Source organism: Pelobates fuscus, chromosome 10, assembly GCF_036172605.1.
Source record: "Pelobates fuscus isolate aPelFus1 chromosome 10, aPelFus1.pri, whole genome shotgun sequence".
Classification (NCBI taxonomy): Eukaryota; Metazoa; Chordata; class Amphibia; order Anura; family Pelobatidae; genus Pelobates; species Pelobates fuscus.
Genome location: NC_086326.1, coordinates 137,339,313 through 137,357,302, shown reverse-complemented (window position 1 = coordinate 137,357,302; position 17,990 = coordinate 137,339,313). Strand labels below are relative to the sequence as shown.

Sequence of the window (17,990 nt, the reverse complement as noted above, 5' to 3'; positions counted from 1 at the left end):
ACAAAAAACAAAATAATAGAATTTTTGTAGCAACAGTTGAAAATTGCTTGTTAATGTAAAAAATATAAAACCACTTTACATAAAACTATAAATTCTGTTAGTAGATACCCCTAAAACTATTAGGTTGACCTGAAGTTCCAGAAGAAATAAAACAATTTCTACCAATTTCTAAAATAATATTGCACTGTGAAGAAATTATCCCAGTACTGACACATGTGATGACCTCATAATGACCAACCACTAAGAGCAGATATCGGAACACTATGCTGACATTACATGGTGACCTCACAATCCACTCACAACATGTGCTGACCTCCCAGTGCACATCCGTTCACATTCACTGACATCATATGCTGACTTCACAATCCAAGCACAGATTCACAGTCATTCACAGTCACACTATAACCTCTATTAGAGTGCTATTTTCTGTTTACACTATTTGCATTTAGTACATCAATTTTCATTGGAATGCTTTTTTACAATATTGGAGTCAAACGTAAAATCAGTGGCTCTTGGACTGTGGACCAAAATGAAATGGCAAACTGTATTCAAAACGAGCTTGGTAAACTCAGGAAACAAATGTTGATGTTATCATCATTATCATGTATATGGCACAAACATATTCCATGCCACTTTACAATTACGTAGGAAGTGATTTATAATGGCAAGTAATTGACAGGTAAAATGATAATGGCAGATGCAAGAGGTGAAGAGGGCACTGCCCGAACGAGCTTAACATCTAACAGTTTAGAACACTATTTTGACTGCTGTACTTATCAGCAAACTTCATTAATTCACACTTTACAAATGTGCCGCACAATCAAATTTTGATAACAAAGATAAAATACTTAAATGAAAACGTCAATTAATGAAGAGGAATCCACTTTTCAGAACGACCCCCACCGGGAGCAAATGAGGTATACCTCCAATAATAATGTCAATCTTTCCTCGTTACGGCTCCTCTGTTTACAAATTCTGATTACATGTGCATCATTATTTATTCATAAGTAGGAAACTCAGATAACTGGCACAACAATTTCCATTTATTAATTGACAGCAGGGGATTAGATACCTGGCAATCCTTCAGTCTTATGTCTTATGATCTCTGGCCTGCTGTTTCATTTCATTTTGAGGGACATCTTCTCTTGTCTTGAAGATTGATCTCCCTGCATGACCAGATGGGGACTTGGTACTTGGCATTGAGTCTTGTGGTGCCTAGCTGCTCTGTGTCCTGTCTACCTGCTCTGAAAACACATTTACCTTCCATCTGTACATCCTTAAACTATTTTTTAAGTGAGACAGAAGATTAACCTGATAGGATTTCCTGACGTTATCCAGTATCACGTGTAAGTGATATTGCTAAAGGCTATGGAACATATGTACGGAGGTGTAGAGCCTGATGATGTACTTAGCACTTCCAAATGTTTAAGTTATAGCATTTGGTCAGTCGTTGCCTTATTAATCAGAAAAATAAGTGGCAGACTGCAATGCTAAGTTCCCAGCCAAAGCCACAGGAAAAGTCTTGGCTGAAATTATAGGGCGTACTGGAAAGGTCAGAAGTCAGAGAAAACATGAAAACATGATACTGGCAAGGCTACATGTCATCGACAACATCTTGTAAAGTCTGTTGGAGGCATCTTTTTAACCATTTTAACCCCAGTAGCATCTTAAAGAGCTTTTGATCTTAAAAAGTTACTGAGATTCACTATTAGCGAGAGAGCACCAAAAAAATATTTTGAAGCAAGATGATTAAAGAACATTTCATTAGAAATGGAATGTTGAACAGAACACAGTTGGAAGTCGTATTTTGATCTATATAGGTCACTATTTGACCCAGATATCACCATTTGCTTTATATGTTTGGTATGGCTAAGGCAATAGCAATTCTAATACTTTTTTTTTATACCTCACTGTATATTGTATAAATGATGACTGACTCTCTGTTCTGTTCTTTAGAATAGCTACAATATTTGAGTATATATTGTTGTAACCTCTAGCATTCTCCCTGAGTAAGTCATTCAAGGAGAAGACTGTGCTTGCCAATTCCCTGAATATTCCAAGACTTTTGTCTATATCTTGTTTTTTTATGTTTCCGTCCCAATCATTATTTCCTACATTTAATCATCTTACTCTTGTACTCCTCTACTATTTGGAACAGTAGAGAATTGATCAATAAATTGCAAATTACAGGCAAAAATGGCAACATTTTAATATTTAAATCCAATTTTCTTTTTCATTCTAAATTTTTAAAGGAACACAAACTGTATTCCTTACACTATAGTGCCCTTGGCGGACCCTCTTCCCCAGTCTCCCTTGTCATGAAAGGGTTAAATAAACCTTTAAGCACTTACCCTGGCACTGTGTATGACTCCTCTGCTGATATGGGGGGTCACCTAATGCCCATGCGCAGTGAGCGCCGCACTTGCATTAGGACTTCCCCATACCAAAGCATTGATTCAATGTGTTTCTATGATAATAGTTTTTCAACATGCTGGACGCTTTGTATGAGGAGGTCCAGCATCATTTCACTGAGTCAAACTCCATGAAACTGCAGGAAGCACCTCTAATGGCTGTCTGGGAGACAGACACTAGCGGTATTCTTATCCCTTAGCTTCTCTAAAACCGCAATTTTTAACATTGCAGGGTTAAGTGTACAGGGACCCTGCACCAAAACCACTTCAATGAGATGAAGTGGTCAGGGTGCCTATAATGTATCTTGACAGGTGCATAGTCGCAATATGGGCAGGTGGAATCAGGACAAAAAAAAACACATACCTATCCCAATAAAACACGGACACTAAGGTATATGGGTCAAAATTGTCCACAGCTTTTATTAAATAGTAATAACAACATAGAAAAAAACAGGTAATTGCCCCACACCCCGCCATCACATCCGTATCCTTCAGTTAGATATAAAAGGTAATGACCCATATATAAATAACATATAACATTATTCCAACATGAACATAATTTAGTGCCAACATTTTAATTAACCATGGTAGGGATATACCCAGATACCTCTACCCCACCAGGTTCTGAGCCACTGACAGAGCTCGAAACCTACCAAACTTACCAAGAACCATATTCAACCATATCCATAACCATCCTAACGGGGAGCCTATTTCATATCCTTCAGCTCCCTATCCCGCCAGTGTGACAAAGTGAGACAACCCAACCTATCCATAACCCAGGGAGGGAGGGGGCAAACTCAGCCACGTAGGCAAGTTAAAAGTGACTTTTCTAAGATGGCTGCCTATTTATATAGCCCAACCCCTAACACTCAAACCACCAATCCCTACATGCCTCCTCCTATGCCCGCCTCCTAGCCCTGTCAAGGCCCCTTTCCACTAAGCTGCACTTTTGCTACAAGGGGGTACATTAAACTTTGGTATTTTGTCCTGAAGTTTGAAATTTCCTTATCACTCCTCTTCAAGTTTTTTTTAATGAATAAACCTTCAACAGGCATTCAGTGATGCTGACATCTACAGTACGAATCTGATGGGGTTGACAGTAGATTGCTTATTTCAAAAAAGAAAATGACATTCAATTCTCATCATGTTGGACATGTTTTACCAAGCAGAACAAAGTGACTTGAAAGATAATACTGCTCTCAAACTCTACCAAGAAGTTAGATTTAAATACTACTAAGTAGGCAGTTTCCTAGGAGACTAAAACAATACATATATTAATAAAGGAACACACTAATGCCCAAATGGTAAATCCCCAGATGTTTTAAAACTACAACTTCCATGAGTCCGAATACATGCAACGACATGCAAGGTATCATGGGAATTGCAGTTCTGCAACATCCGGGGATCTACCTTTTGGGCACCCCTGCTCCAATGTATATCGTCAAATCCAATGTATGTCTCTTTGAGAAGCGTTGGATACAGTCAGTTGAAGACCTTCAGTTCTTCAAAGTCTTCATTATGGATGCTCACCTAGTATCTGTCAGCCTGACAGCCTCTAGGGGTGCGTTCTGTAATTTATGCAAATATTGCTGTTTATCAGAACTCACCATGTTTTACATTGTCAGATAAAAAGTGTCTGCATTTATGAACCAAAACCACTTCATTAAGACAAAGTGGTTTTGGTGCTTAGAGATTCCCTTTAATATTTCAGGAAAGTTAAAACATTAATCTTATAAGAGGATACAGGCATTTGAGCTTTGTAAACGAAGCAATATATACAGAGCTTATATATAAAGTGAGAAGTAAAACCCTGCCTTTATTTTGGATCAGAGCATTAAAGAGGAATTTAAAGGTTAACGTTAAAGCTTATCGCCTTTTGGTTTTGCTCTACTTGCTTCTAACCACAGTTAATAACGTAGCTTTGTTGGTTTGGTATCTCCCTATTGGGCCACACTTTTTTTTTAATCCTATAACAGCTTTTTCATAAAGCAAGACAGAATGTAACACATTATTCATTTGCTTAAGACTGTTTTTAATTGTCAGTGATTGGATTTTAACTGTGATATAATTGGCTTTTAATTATGTTATTTATAACAATATGTATCTCACATTAAGATGAAATAATCTTCTTTATATTTTATTGCACATAAATGATTCCAAAGACAGTAGCTTTTCCTTATCATTAATATAAATGTGCAATTGGGAATAATTTATTTGTTTATCCATAGAATATTCCTTAAGGGTATGGTACCCACTGATCTCAAATGGTTTTATTTTCGTATCCAATTTAGATTATTTAGAGAGCTGCATACTTCATTCTCACCTTCAGGCATCTCAACAGCTGGTCCTTTTTTTCTGGAATGCCTTTGTTGTCCCATTTGTTGTCTGCTTCATCTTGAAGTGGTCATAGTGTCTGGAATCTCATGCCATCCTTCCATTCAGCTTTAAATCATTTTTAATGTTTATATGCTAAACGAGAGTCTTCAGCAGCCAATCCCCTCTGTGCGGCTTGTATTAATGAGGAAGTATTAGTTTGAGCAGCAGTTTATGGATGTGATTGGTTGAGAGTGTCAGCTGATCTCTTTCAGCCTATCACAGTTCCCTTACTGGTATGCCTTGGTACGGCTAAAAGAAAGAATGCAACTTTTGCCTTAGTCAGACCTCCCATGTTTGCTATAGACCCTTATTTAGTGCTTAACTGCTTGATAATGGTTTAACACTGAAATGAGGGACAGCGACAGAGGACTCCTTGCATCATAATCAATTAAATTAAATATTATTTTTTTTTTTTAGTTGTAGGAGAAAAGAAGAGATAATGAGCAGAACCAGGAAGGAGGAGATAGTGGAGTGAATGAAGTTATATCTGGTTGAAAGTATAGAAAGGATGGGAAGGGAACAGCTGGAGATGAATGAGAAGAGGTGGAGATGGTGAAGGGATTGGTCTAAGAGAGTAAATCATTTAAAAATAGAGTATAGAGGGATTGTAACTAGTTTTATGGTAGAGAAAGCCTGTACAGAAGATATGTTGAGACGAAGTGAAGAATTTATGAAGGATTGATCAAGGGCAGGGAAAACAGACCTGCAGCAGACAACTGAAATGAGGCAATGGATTAAGAAGTTTGTGGAAAAATGAGTGAGATGAATGGAAATGATTAACATATAGAAGTATGACAAATCTATGAATTGTGGGTTCCCTGGCACAGACTGAAAGGACAGGGGGAGAGCTTGCAAATGCTGCAAACAGGGGGTCTGCAGCTTTCACAAGTTGTTTTTTATCATACACCCAAAAAAAAAAAAAAACACGCATAAACAATAGATGGATATACCTACTAAACAGTTAACAAAACTAAAAAAATGTTAATGGAGTGTTCTTTTAATGCAAGCAGTGGGGTAAGGCAAAGGTGGTTATTTGCAGAACGCATGAATACTTCAGGGGAAAAGAGTCATTGGCACGCAAAACATGACAGAATCTGCAACTGCAATTAATTGTAAATAAATGATCGCACCAATACAATACTCATGGTACCAATAAATACATCCCATGTTGTCCCACCCTTGTCACTGTGAGCATTGCACAGAAATGATGTATATCATCTGGGGTTCTTTCAACAGTGGAGCATTCTGGGACAGATTTGAGGGTATGCTGGGTAATAACTACTCTTGTTTCTTGGCTAGAAAATAATATTTTCATTGGAGCTGCAAATGTACAGATTAGACAGAACTGCTATTTTATTATACATTCCAATGTCCTTTAAGATTTCTACAAACAAAGCATCTGGCTCATTAATCTAAAGAGGTAAAGCAACGCATCTGTCTGTCTGTCTGACAGTCGCTAGTAGGTCTATTCTTTAAAATCACATTATTAAGATGAAGCGATTTTGAGTGATTACACGGTCCCTTTAAATCTCGGGACTAGTAAGTAGCATATGAAAAAAAAGAAGTATAATTGAAAGTCTAGGTGGCTAACGGTCCCCTAATTCTTATGCAGAGTTGGAAGTTGCCCTTTTTTAAATATTTGATTTATGAAATAGACACGAGTACAGTGGATGTAGGTCTGTTTACACATGTAGATTTCGATTTACGGGTGTGGGAGTCATTTATCAAGGTGCCAGCAGTACTTCACGTTTTTTTAAATAACACAGCACTTTTGTTTAGCAGTTCTTTGAAGCAACCGTGTTCTTCTAAAACCCTAGCATTAAAAAAAAAAAAAAAGTTTATTACCAATATCCATGAAAATCCTTGAAAATGAATTGTGAAAATTAAAAAAAAACAAAAAAACATTCTTCTTTATAAATGCATTGATAAAGAACATTTTTGACAAGTGTGTCCATCCAGGTCATGCAATTCACGTTTTGACATTGACATTTTGCAGAAACCCAATAGCATAGCAAACTCTTTTCATCTGTATATCTCACACTTTTTTTCATTGTTTTACTTCTAAACGTTCGACTTTAGATGGAAAAGATTATTAATCCAAGTTAGATGATGTTGGGATTGTGGCTCAGTTTTAATTTTCAGAAACCTAATTTGTTAATTCTATCAAATATATTTCCATGCATACATGTGGTTATCTGTATCTTGATATCATACATAAAAGCTTTGTAGAGCTCTCCAAAGTTGTTTTAGAGCACATTTCCATTATCCAAAATATTCCGATCACACGTGTAGACATTTCCTCCATCAACCTTCCATCAATACAGTAGGTCATGATACAAGGTAAAGGAAAGAACGAGGTTGAACTCCTTCATTACCAAGTTCGTGTTTATGCACAGGTGACAGACATATGCTGAAAATAATAAGCTCATACCCTCATTCATATTTTATGCTATTTTCATACCTATATGAATTGCGATGAACATGATCTGTTTCTGTTCGGCTGATATAACAGCTCCTCTGAGGTTCCGATGGCGTTATAGGTTGCGTGTATTGTTAGCAGTGATTGCTATATTTCATGGAAGTTGTTTTCTGAATCCCTTTCAGAGCAATGAATGGTAATGAGAATTAACTGTGAAATGTTGAATTAAATATTTTATGATTGCCGAGTGGCATTTCTCGAAAATTAAACCTATGTCGAGATGGAGATATTACCAGAGGGGTTGAAATATGTTTTATTTATGTAATATGCTGTTGCTTATTCCACATCAGCCGTGTTTTATATTATTTCTGAGATATTATTATAATTATTAATATTATTATTTAATGTGGTAACTATGTACACTGTGGTTAAAAAAATGTTCTGACATTAGATGCGACAAGACCCAAAAACCTGAGTTCTGTTGGCCTATTTTATGCCAGGATCATAGTATTAAAATGATTAAACGAATGCTCCAAGTAACACTGACAAACTCACTATGCAAATATCTACATCAACCTACAGGGGGCAGCCCTGTGTGACTCCTGTAGTATGTGGGATTCTAAATTCTTCCATAGCCCAATTAAAGTTCCCACAGGTTCCCTTTATAAGTGCTATTCCAGCTACAATTTCTCCCTTCACTCTTTCATGAAGAAATAATGTGGGGCTAGGTCTGTAGTAAAAAACAAACAAAAAAAACAGTCAATATTCTCAAACGCTAGCTTACAGGATCCACCCAAATTGTCCTTGGTGTTACATAACACCTATATCTCCACTGATCATCCACAACACTAAAATCACCTGCCTAATGTTGTGTAGGTCTGCCCTCTGCTGCCAAAAAAGATCTGAGGTGTTGCGACATAAACTCCACAAGACCTCTGAACGTGTCCTGTGATATCTGGTACCAAGACACTAGATCCTTTAAGTCCTGCAAGTTGTGAGATGGGATCTCCAGTGATCGGATTTGTTGTTCAAACACATCCCACCGATTCTCAATCAGACTGAGATCTGGGTAAATGAAAGGTCAAGGCAACACATTGACCTCTTTGCCTACACTTCACTCCTTATATGCATAAATGACCCTTGGGGGCCCCTGACCCTGGTGCTTGTTCACCGGTTGTCCTTCCTTGCACCACTTTTGGTAGATACTAACCACTGCATACCGTGAACTCCCTACAAGACTTACCGTTTTGGAGATGTTCTGACCCGGTCATCTAGCTATCACTATTTTGCCCTTGTCAAACACATGACAATCAAGAACTGACTGTTCACTTGCTGCTTAATATATCCCACCCCTTGACAGAAGCCAGTGTAGCAATATATAATCAACATTATTTACTGCACCTGTCAGTGGTTTTAATATTGTTGCTAATCAGTGTATAAACATTCTAGAACATTTGAAATTGCATCTCTTTTCTTACGCTGTCCCTTGCGTCTTTTAATCCAAGGACGATAAAATAGTAGACTCACATTAATAGAACTGCAAATCCCACAATTCTTTAAAATCCCGTAGACTTTCAGACAATCAAAGACAAACAAACCAAAGTATCTTTTGGTGGCCCTTGCTAAAAACTCTAACTCAAAGTTTGAATATATGAGCAGTATTTAGTTGACGACCACTATTAAAATGCATTAATAAATTATCAGTCATTGGCCTTTATTATGTCTTTACTTTTAAAAAACATTTATTTTTAAATTCATGAATTTAGCAGTTATTTTTTGTATTTATTGCTAAATACAGTTGTTCTTTTTTTCTGCATTCAATGTTGTCTATTGAATAAGACACAGCTTGAAAAATATAACATTGAAACGTAATTACTTGGAATGTTCGATTCCTTTAGGTTTTTTCTGTATATTATCTGTTAATTTTTACCTATTAGTTTTGTTTGTTTTCCCTTTGAACATTTTAGCACATTGAGATACATAGTGCAGTACAATACATTAATAACAAGAATGGCAAATTCTACAATTTAAACTGAAAAAGTACAAAGGAATGCCCTTGGACAACAGAAATCCAAAGATATAATAAAGATTAATAGCATCATCATGCTCACTGATGAAGATGAAAGGGTGATAGGTGTTATTATTTCAAAATTAAGGAGGGAACAGGAGAAAATATATGGGCTAATAATTGCTCCCATTGCTAGCCCATCAGGGATATAGGATCACAGAGTCTTCTCCTAATAGTCATTATGGGGATCATGCATCACTGACCCCGGTTCTTTAAATAGACCACAGATGTCAATTTCCTGTCGTTACGAAACAGTGACACTTCAGATTTTACATGTGACATATGCATATATGTGTTTATAATTCACGTGCATGTGCATATGTTTTGTGTAACGTAGACATGATAAAGTAGATAAGCTCTCCCTTCAAAACCAAACATACAAAACAGTAAATGCTTAAGATCTGTTGCAAATATGGACACGTATCAGTTATATGTTTTGGCATTGTGCCTGTATAAATCTAACCAGAACCTGCTTTGCAACAGTGGAATCAAAGGGCATATGGTAATGAGACAGATGGAATTATAAGATGTAACACATTTTTTGTTTATTTACTGTTGAATTTCGTATGTATGTCCTTCATTAGATTGCAAAAATATCAAAAATGTTATTGGTTACACTTGACCAACTTTCACACTGTGTGACATGTCATGATTCGCTTTTATTCCAGAAGTTTGGTCCTTAAGGGGTTAAACAGTCGTTAAAGATGTTAGCCAAAGGAATCATATTTTCAACATGATAAGCTGATAGAACGTTCCCCTTTTTCATTTACAAAATCAAAATTCTCAATGATATAGTTGTTCATTGTCTGTAACATCCCGGCACTAAGGCAATTAATTTGTCAACAGGGATTGTGTTGATGATTCTAATCTGAGTTATGAAATATTGATTTATGGCATATTGGGAGGCAAGATCTGACATGCATGGCAAACAAGAAAATATATTACTTTATAGATTTGTAAAGTATGTGTTAACAAAGTTTTCTGATTCAAATACAATACCCAGACCTCTCTGTTACATTGACAAGCACTCAGCAAAGTCAATGTAATCATAAAGCTAGACTGTGTAACATCCTTTAAAAAACAACAAAAGGAGTTCCTGGGTATAATTGTATAGTATAACACCTGCAGTACTTCTGAAACATGTCCCAACTGGTCAAGATGATGGCTTTGTAATTTGTCATTATTCCTCCTTGAGTTGCTAGATCTATACTAGCTGTGATGCAATTAGTATTTCTTCGATGGAATCTATCTAGCCATCATAAATCTTGGTAGCAAAATATATTCACATGCACACTGACTGGTGATGTGCACAGTCCCCTTTATTTAAGACTATTGGGTTATTCTCCAAAGCAGGAAATGAGAAGTGTTTCAAGGAATGTAAAACATTTGGTCGAAAATAGCAGTGCTGGAAGAAAGCTCAGTTGGATAATTTGGCTACAGTGACCTAAAATCTTCAATTCTCTTCCAGTGCTCCACAATTTCTTGTTTATTGAATAACCTTGAGTCAAGTTTAGATGTACTGTAGTCACACAGTGGACACTACTGATGACGCTAGAGGTAATCACTTAGGGGTGATTCGATAAGCCCTATATTGTAACCAAAGCTACGACAACAAATCTTGGAGATAATTATGTGCAGTTTCATGACAACATTACTTTTTTCTTAAAGAACACTTACATTTGGTATTTACTAAGTGGATCGAATCATTTCCTGTTGCTGATTTACTTTGATGCTTGTTACTTAAGAGTTTTGTCCAGGAGCCTATTTTGAGAGCAACTCACAGTACCTGAGTTAAACTGTGTTTTTGGTAAATGTCTCTGAATTCAGGGAAGCTCTCTATTATGTTTGACCTTGGATGGATCCATGCTCTAAGTTAACAACAAAAAGGATTTCATACTGACCACATATTTAGGATCCTTTAGATGTGGTATTGGTGGACTCCCTAATACCTCAAACATCCAAAAATAGCCTGCTTCATGGACTCTTGAATCAGGATTCTTGGAGATCCCAATGGTGCCACAGTAATCGGTTGGATGGAGCAGTCTCCAGAATTATATTGTGTGATTGCTTTCTTGTAAAAAATACCCCCAAAAAGCTCTTTCTCACTATGATCATGCGATACGTGCAGACTTCTGAGCCTTTATCGACTGCATATAAGCAATCAGTAAGACACATTAGTGGCAACAATATAACCTGTGTAACAGACATCAGCATGGGGTTAAAATGAAGATAACAAATGAACCACTTAATTGCTCTAAAGTCTAATTTTACACTGACCCACTGTAATCACATAGATATTGACTTTATTTCTCTCTCTAGGGAGTTGCCAATTTTTGTAATTTTGGCACTCGGATAATTATATTATAATTGTCATCCTTGCATTACCTAAGACATTTAAGTGCAACTTATTAGCTCATGTGGTAATGATCGGGGAGATTGGGAAACCAATTTATCAGATCCTCTCAAATTCCCATTAGTGAAAACATGTTTTGTATGAAAATTTGTGATTGGAAAGGGCATGTTAGAAAAATGGATTTATTTCTACATGCCACTGATAAAATGATATCTAAAAGCTCCCATGCCTGGGTACATTACAGTAATATAGACATAATCGGCAAAAAATAAATTGAATCATAATTATTAATACTTCTTAGAAATATTCAGGATTGTGCAATCTATTAAACTTGGATATAATTACCAACATGTATTGCGTTAAAACATTTTTCTAAAGATAGTGTTCAGATTTACTTAACTACTAAAAGATAATTGATCATATCATATTCTGACTACTTGAAATTGAGATATTCATTAGCACATTGTTGGCTTTTCACACGTCTAATGATACAATTAGCTTAAAAGCCAAGGGAGATGTACACATCTTCAGAGGTAGGTGAGAAAACTTTTTTTGCTCTTCTGCGAGTTATGCATTTATTGTGGGAATACTTTGCTTGTTCTACGAAGGCAGCAGGTAAAATTAAAAGATCTGTGGAACATATCATCATAAAATTAGCTTGTATGGTAGTACACTGAAAAGAATATCTCTGTAATGCAATGGAATTCTCATTTTATAAAAAAATTACAAAATCGTGTAACGGAATGGACAGTAACGGGACACAGGGGAGTTGAATATTTAAATGCTGCTAGGAGACAAACACTGGTAAAATAATGTGTAACTAAACTATCACCTTTCTGCACTAACCTCTTTCCACTACTGAAAGAGTACGTATGTAAAATATGTGAATATTTTGACACGAACAGCCCTATTCACACGAAAATTCTTACAAAGCAGATCATACTTTTACTGAATCCAGATGTTATTTATTTTTATTTATTTTTTATTTTTATTGTTTGTCATCTGTTTTTGTATTTTCGATTTAAGGGGGGCAGCCTTCTATAGTAAACATGTGCCCCTTTTAAAGCAGGCTACACCATGCTGTTTTTTTTTTTTCAAGCAAAATGATACACCATCCCTGGGAAGCTTTTAATAGGATGGAATTTAGTGTTTTTTTAAGTGCTTGATCTCAACTTTTTTACATATAAATATGCAATATCTAAAACAAAAATCAATTGTTCAATATATGTCTTACCACTAATTTTTTTGCATCTTCTTGTTGACATGTCATTATTTAGAATCTAAGGAGAAGACAGCATTTTTAGTTTTTATAACTTTTCTTAAACAGTAAAATACATGATTTTAAAAGTTACGCCATGGTGACTATGGGGTGATCTAACCCATTTCATCCTCACACTACATTTCCAGGGGGGAGAATGATCCCCCCATTTCCCTCGTTTCTATACCAATGACAGCCACCACCAATTATATTCCTCAAAATGGACACTAAACCATATATATATATATATACACAACAAGGTTCTATTTTGATTGTGAGCTTGATATAACCTGCTCCCTATATTTTATACATTTTTGTGTATTATCCAATAAGTACAAATTGGTTAAATGGATATGTTCATGGACTGCCTAAGAGAGTGGACGTTGCAGTCCTGGTTGGCAGCTGATGATATTAAAACGGCTGTAGATGCTGTATAGCTCCCACTAATCTCATGCCATAGACATGTCTCAGTTCTGCCCGAGTGTAGGTCCTCCAAACAACACAAAGGTGACTCTTTGCATAATTCTCTGTTCATTAAGGGGGAATAATTGGACAGATGATATAAAAACCACGACGGACAGACCGGCAGACAGACAGACAGACAGACAGATAACAAAAATATTCCATTCAATTATTACAGGCAACATTTTTGTCCCACCTTAGTTTTGAGTTGTTCTGAGGAACGTTCCATAGGAGGAACTGAAGCATTAACTGTATTTATTTGCTTTACCAAAGGAAGTCTGTCTGCCTGCTTGTCCTTCTATCTATGTATCTAAAATAAATGGGCTTCTGTTATATATTTAAAGTTTGAACCCACATGATTAAACAGATTAGTTGCCTGTAGAAAATCAATCATTTACAAGGATAAGTACTATTTAGAGGCAGTCTAACAGCTCATCTGAAGTAGACTATGTTGTCGCATTCTCTGTAGCAAAACCAGTTACTCAATGCAGATAGAATGCATTGAAAACACTACACAGAACTAGATATGGTTCAATGTTACCGAAACCAAGCAGCCCCATGTTAAGCTGTTTCAAGTGCTCTTGCCTTACTAGTATTCATGCAAAGCCATTTGATAAGTATAGGCCACTGTCTTAACGGGGTACCTGGGAGCTTATTGACAAGCAGATCCGATTTCCAGGTATTGCCTGGGTGCATAATGACGAGCATACAATTTGTACATTTTTTTACAATACTAAAAATCGCTATTTCACTTACCATTCTAGAAGATCTGTTTATCTAAAACTTCTCTTTTGTGTGGATTTACTTTATTTTTTCAGCTATCAGTAACCTAATCATTTGCTCAGATATTTGTCTATGTCTCGCTGATACAAAGTTCTTCCAAAAAGTTAATTATCAAGTAAAGAATTCGGCAGGAATACCTGATGAAATGCAACGTTATATTCTAGACATTTTATTTATCCGTTTATTTATTTAACTTTCAATGTTCCCTGTGTTCTACCTGATTGCTTGTGAGTTGTTGTTTTCAAAAGTTCAGACAAGAAAACAAGCTACAGTATTCCTTTATTCAATACGGCCTGGAACTCTGCCTCTTATTTTATGCTGAAGAACAAACAGAATTGCTTCTTAGTTAGTGAAGTTACTGTAGGAATATTGGAGGTTGTTGAGTCCCCAAAAGGCCAAGTAGCAATGTAGAATAAACCATTACATCAAACTAGGTCATGGTTTCGTGCCCCAAGGTATCATGGAACCTCTGCAATATGTCTCAGCAAGGTGTGTGGCGTCAAGTATAATCATTGATGTTTCTCCTTACTTTAATGCCCTTCTCTAGGCTTTTCTGATTCTTTTAAATAGAAATGTGGGAGCTGTGAACTCAGAATGACTTGTTTCCCTAGTAATCTAATGTGAAGGGGGCAGGAGAACTACTCTCTCCCTGGTGATTTCTGAAATGTGTTGTGGAAGCAAATTAAGGTACCATACGTGATGTTATATATGGCACCTTCATTAATTATTCTGTAGGAGAAGATAAAAAGCAGAGAAAGAGACCTTCATGTTCCATCAATGTAGACTCCAAAAATATTTCCTCCAAGGATAACTGTGACCCTGTTGGTACCGGTATAAATGGACAAGGATTGAACATATGGAGGAATAAGTAAGCAATGAAGATAGATCTATATTTTTAGGGGCACAGACATCCTTCTGTTCTTGAAACCACTAAATGCAATTAAATATTAACTTTTTTGTTTATTCTCTAAATGTCAGAACGGTTAATTATATAGTTAATTCTAAATGCTGTTTTTAATGTAAAATTCTAATTACGGTAATTATTTTTGTATTTTTTCAGCTTGTGACCTGATGACTCAGGGGATTTTAGCATTAGTGACATCAACTGGTTGTGCTTCAGCCAGTGCTCTTCAGTCTCTGACGGACGCCATGCACATCCCACATATTTTTGTACAACGCAGCACTGGTGGTTCGCCGCGCACAGTGTGTCATCTAAATCCTAGCTTGGAAGGGCAAGAGTACACGTTAGCAGCAAGACCACCTGTTCGCCTCAATGATGTTATGTTAAAACTTGTCACTGAACTCCGATGGCAAAAATTCATTGTATTCTACGACAGCGATTATGGTGAGTTGATTGAAAAACTGCCTCTATATATCTTCGTGGAACCTGTATGAAAAATGTTTTTTTGCTTTGCCTGGATAGGATTGCCAAAACGTGCAACTAAATTAAAGTTATCTTGACAGATTCCGTTAATATCTGTGAAATCAGTTGATTAATTTTTATGATGAAGGAAAGTTTACCGGTTTCCAAAAATCTGATTACATTTGGATTGGGGTTAATGCTGGAAGAAAAATATAGATGTTGGACTTTAAAAATGTTGGGTTTTATAGATATTGGGCATTAAGTATAATACGTGCCTGTGAAACAAACATCTTAAAGGGGTGACATCATCATGAAACCACTTTTAGAAACTTACTAGCATTTAGAAACCTTTATCTCTGAAGTACATTTTCTTCATTGAGTTTTGTAAAATATAAGTAGGGAACTTGTGTGCTAAAGGACTTATCATTTATTAATGTGTATGACACTTGATAAAACTTAATGATATGGCTGAGCGGCCATGTTGAGTCAGACACTACTGTTATCTGACCAACTTCTGCTCAACCTAACTTGCCCGCTGCTTTGATTGTTCTAAGTAATGTGCATCAACAGGCAAGCTAGGTTGACCAACAGTTAGGCAGATAACAGCAGAGTCTGATCAAACATGGCTGCTCAGATAAAAAAAGTTACAGTTTCTCAAAAATACATTATTAAAAAAATGACATTAATCACATAATTTAAAGAATAATTATGTTTCATTAAGTGTAATAATAAAAAAAAAATGAGAAGTAAAAATTTCATGACAGTTGTCCTTTAACCCCTTAAGGACCAAACTTCTGGAATAAAAGGGAATCATGACATGTCACACATGTCATGTGTCCTTAACCCCTTCAGGACCGGCCTGTTTTTGCGATGTTTGTACGTTAAGGACCAGAGCAGTTTTAACACTTTTGTGGTGTTTGTGTTTAGCTGTAATTTTCCGCTCTCTCATTTACGGTTCCCATACAAGTTATATATTGTTTTTTTCAGGACAAAAGGGGCTTTCTTTACATACCATTATTTGTATTATGTCCAATATTGTATTTAAAAAAAATAATAAAATATGGTGAAAAATTTAAAAAAAAAACATGTTTTTGGACTTTTACTTGAAAAATCTTTTACTTATCTACAAAAGCTAATGAAAAAAACAGCTAAATAGATTCAAAATTTTGTCCCGAGTTTAAAAACACCCAGTGTTTACATGCTTTATTGCTTTTTTTTGCAAGTTATAGGCCTATAAATACAAGTAGGAAATTGCTGTTTCAATATATATATATTTTAAATGTATCAATAGTGACCTTGTAACACCGTTATCTGTCATAAATCCCCGAAACACACCTAACATGTACATTTTTTTTTAAAGTAGACAACCCAGGGTATTCAAAATTGGGTATGTCCAGTTTTTTTTAGTAGCCACTTAGTCACAAACACTGGCCAAAGTTAGCATTTATATTTGTTTGTGTATTAAAAATGCAAGAAACGCTAACTTTGGCCGGTGTTTGTGACTAAGTGGCTACTAAAAAAGGCTGAACATACCCCATTTGCAATACCTTGGGTTGTCTTCTTTTGCAAATGGTATGCCATCATGGGGCTAATTCTCATTCCTTGGCTACCATACGCTCTCAAAGGCAACCTAACCAATCCGACAAATTTCAATAAAAAAAAAAAGTAAAATCAAGCCTTATATTTGACCCTGTAACTTTCACAAACACTATAAAACCTCTACATGTGGGGTACTGTTATACTCAGGAGACTTCGCTGAACACAAATATTAGTGTATCAGAACAGTAAAATGTATCACAGCAATAATATCCTCAGTGAAAGTGCTGTTTGTGTGTGAAAAATGCAAAAAAATTCACTTTCACTGACAATATCATCGCTGTGATATGTTTTACTGTTTTGAAACACTAATATTTGTGTTCAGCGAAGTCTCCCGAGTAAAACAGTACCCCCATGTACAGGTTTTAGGGTGTCATAGAAAGTTACAGGGTTAAACACAGTGCTAGCAAATTAAATTATCTGGACTTTCGGCCTGGGTTGGCAGGCAGGTCCCTCAAATTGCAATCATTAAAATTACTTAATTAGGTAAAAATATTACATAAATACACATGTAGAATTTTAATATATATACATATTTATATATTTGACGTCTACGTGTATATTTATGAAATTATTTATGTAATTATGTATATGGACATATGTATATTTCGTATTGTTTTTATTTATTTATTTATACATAGATATATATATCATTACATTCTAAGTATATTTTGATATAAATATATATATATATATATATCAAAATACTGTTAGAATAAAATTGCATATATAAATATTTTTTTATAATTATTAAAAATTATTTTTATTTTTTGTTATTTATTTTTATTAACATATTATTTGTATTTTATAATAATATATATATACCATATATATAGCAATTATATATATATTGTATATATTCGTGTGTAATTTAAATATAAGTGTATTTTTATATTAATAT

The 17,990-nt window shown here is 35.5% G+C and overlaps 1 protein-coding gene across 4 annotated transcripts in view; it reads left to right on the top strand.

The window, feature by feature from the left end:
* GRID1 (glutamate ionotropic receptor delta type subunit 1) overlaps nucleotides 1-17,990 on the top strand; it is a 927,065-nt gene that overhangs the window by 310,470 nt on the left and 598,605 nt on the right. For all 4 annotated transcript variants that reach the window (XM_063433578.1, XM_063433577.1, XM_063433579.1 and 1 more), the window contains exon 3: nucleotides 15,191-15,475. In XM_063433578.1, coding sequence (XP_063289648.1) covers nucleotides 15,191-15,475 — 285 coding nt within the window. The remainder of the gene's footprint in view (nucleotides 1-15,190; nucleotides 15,476-17,990) is intronic.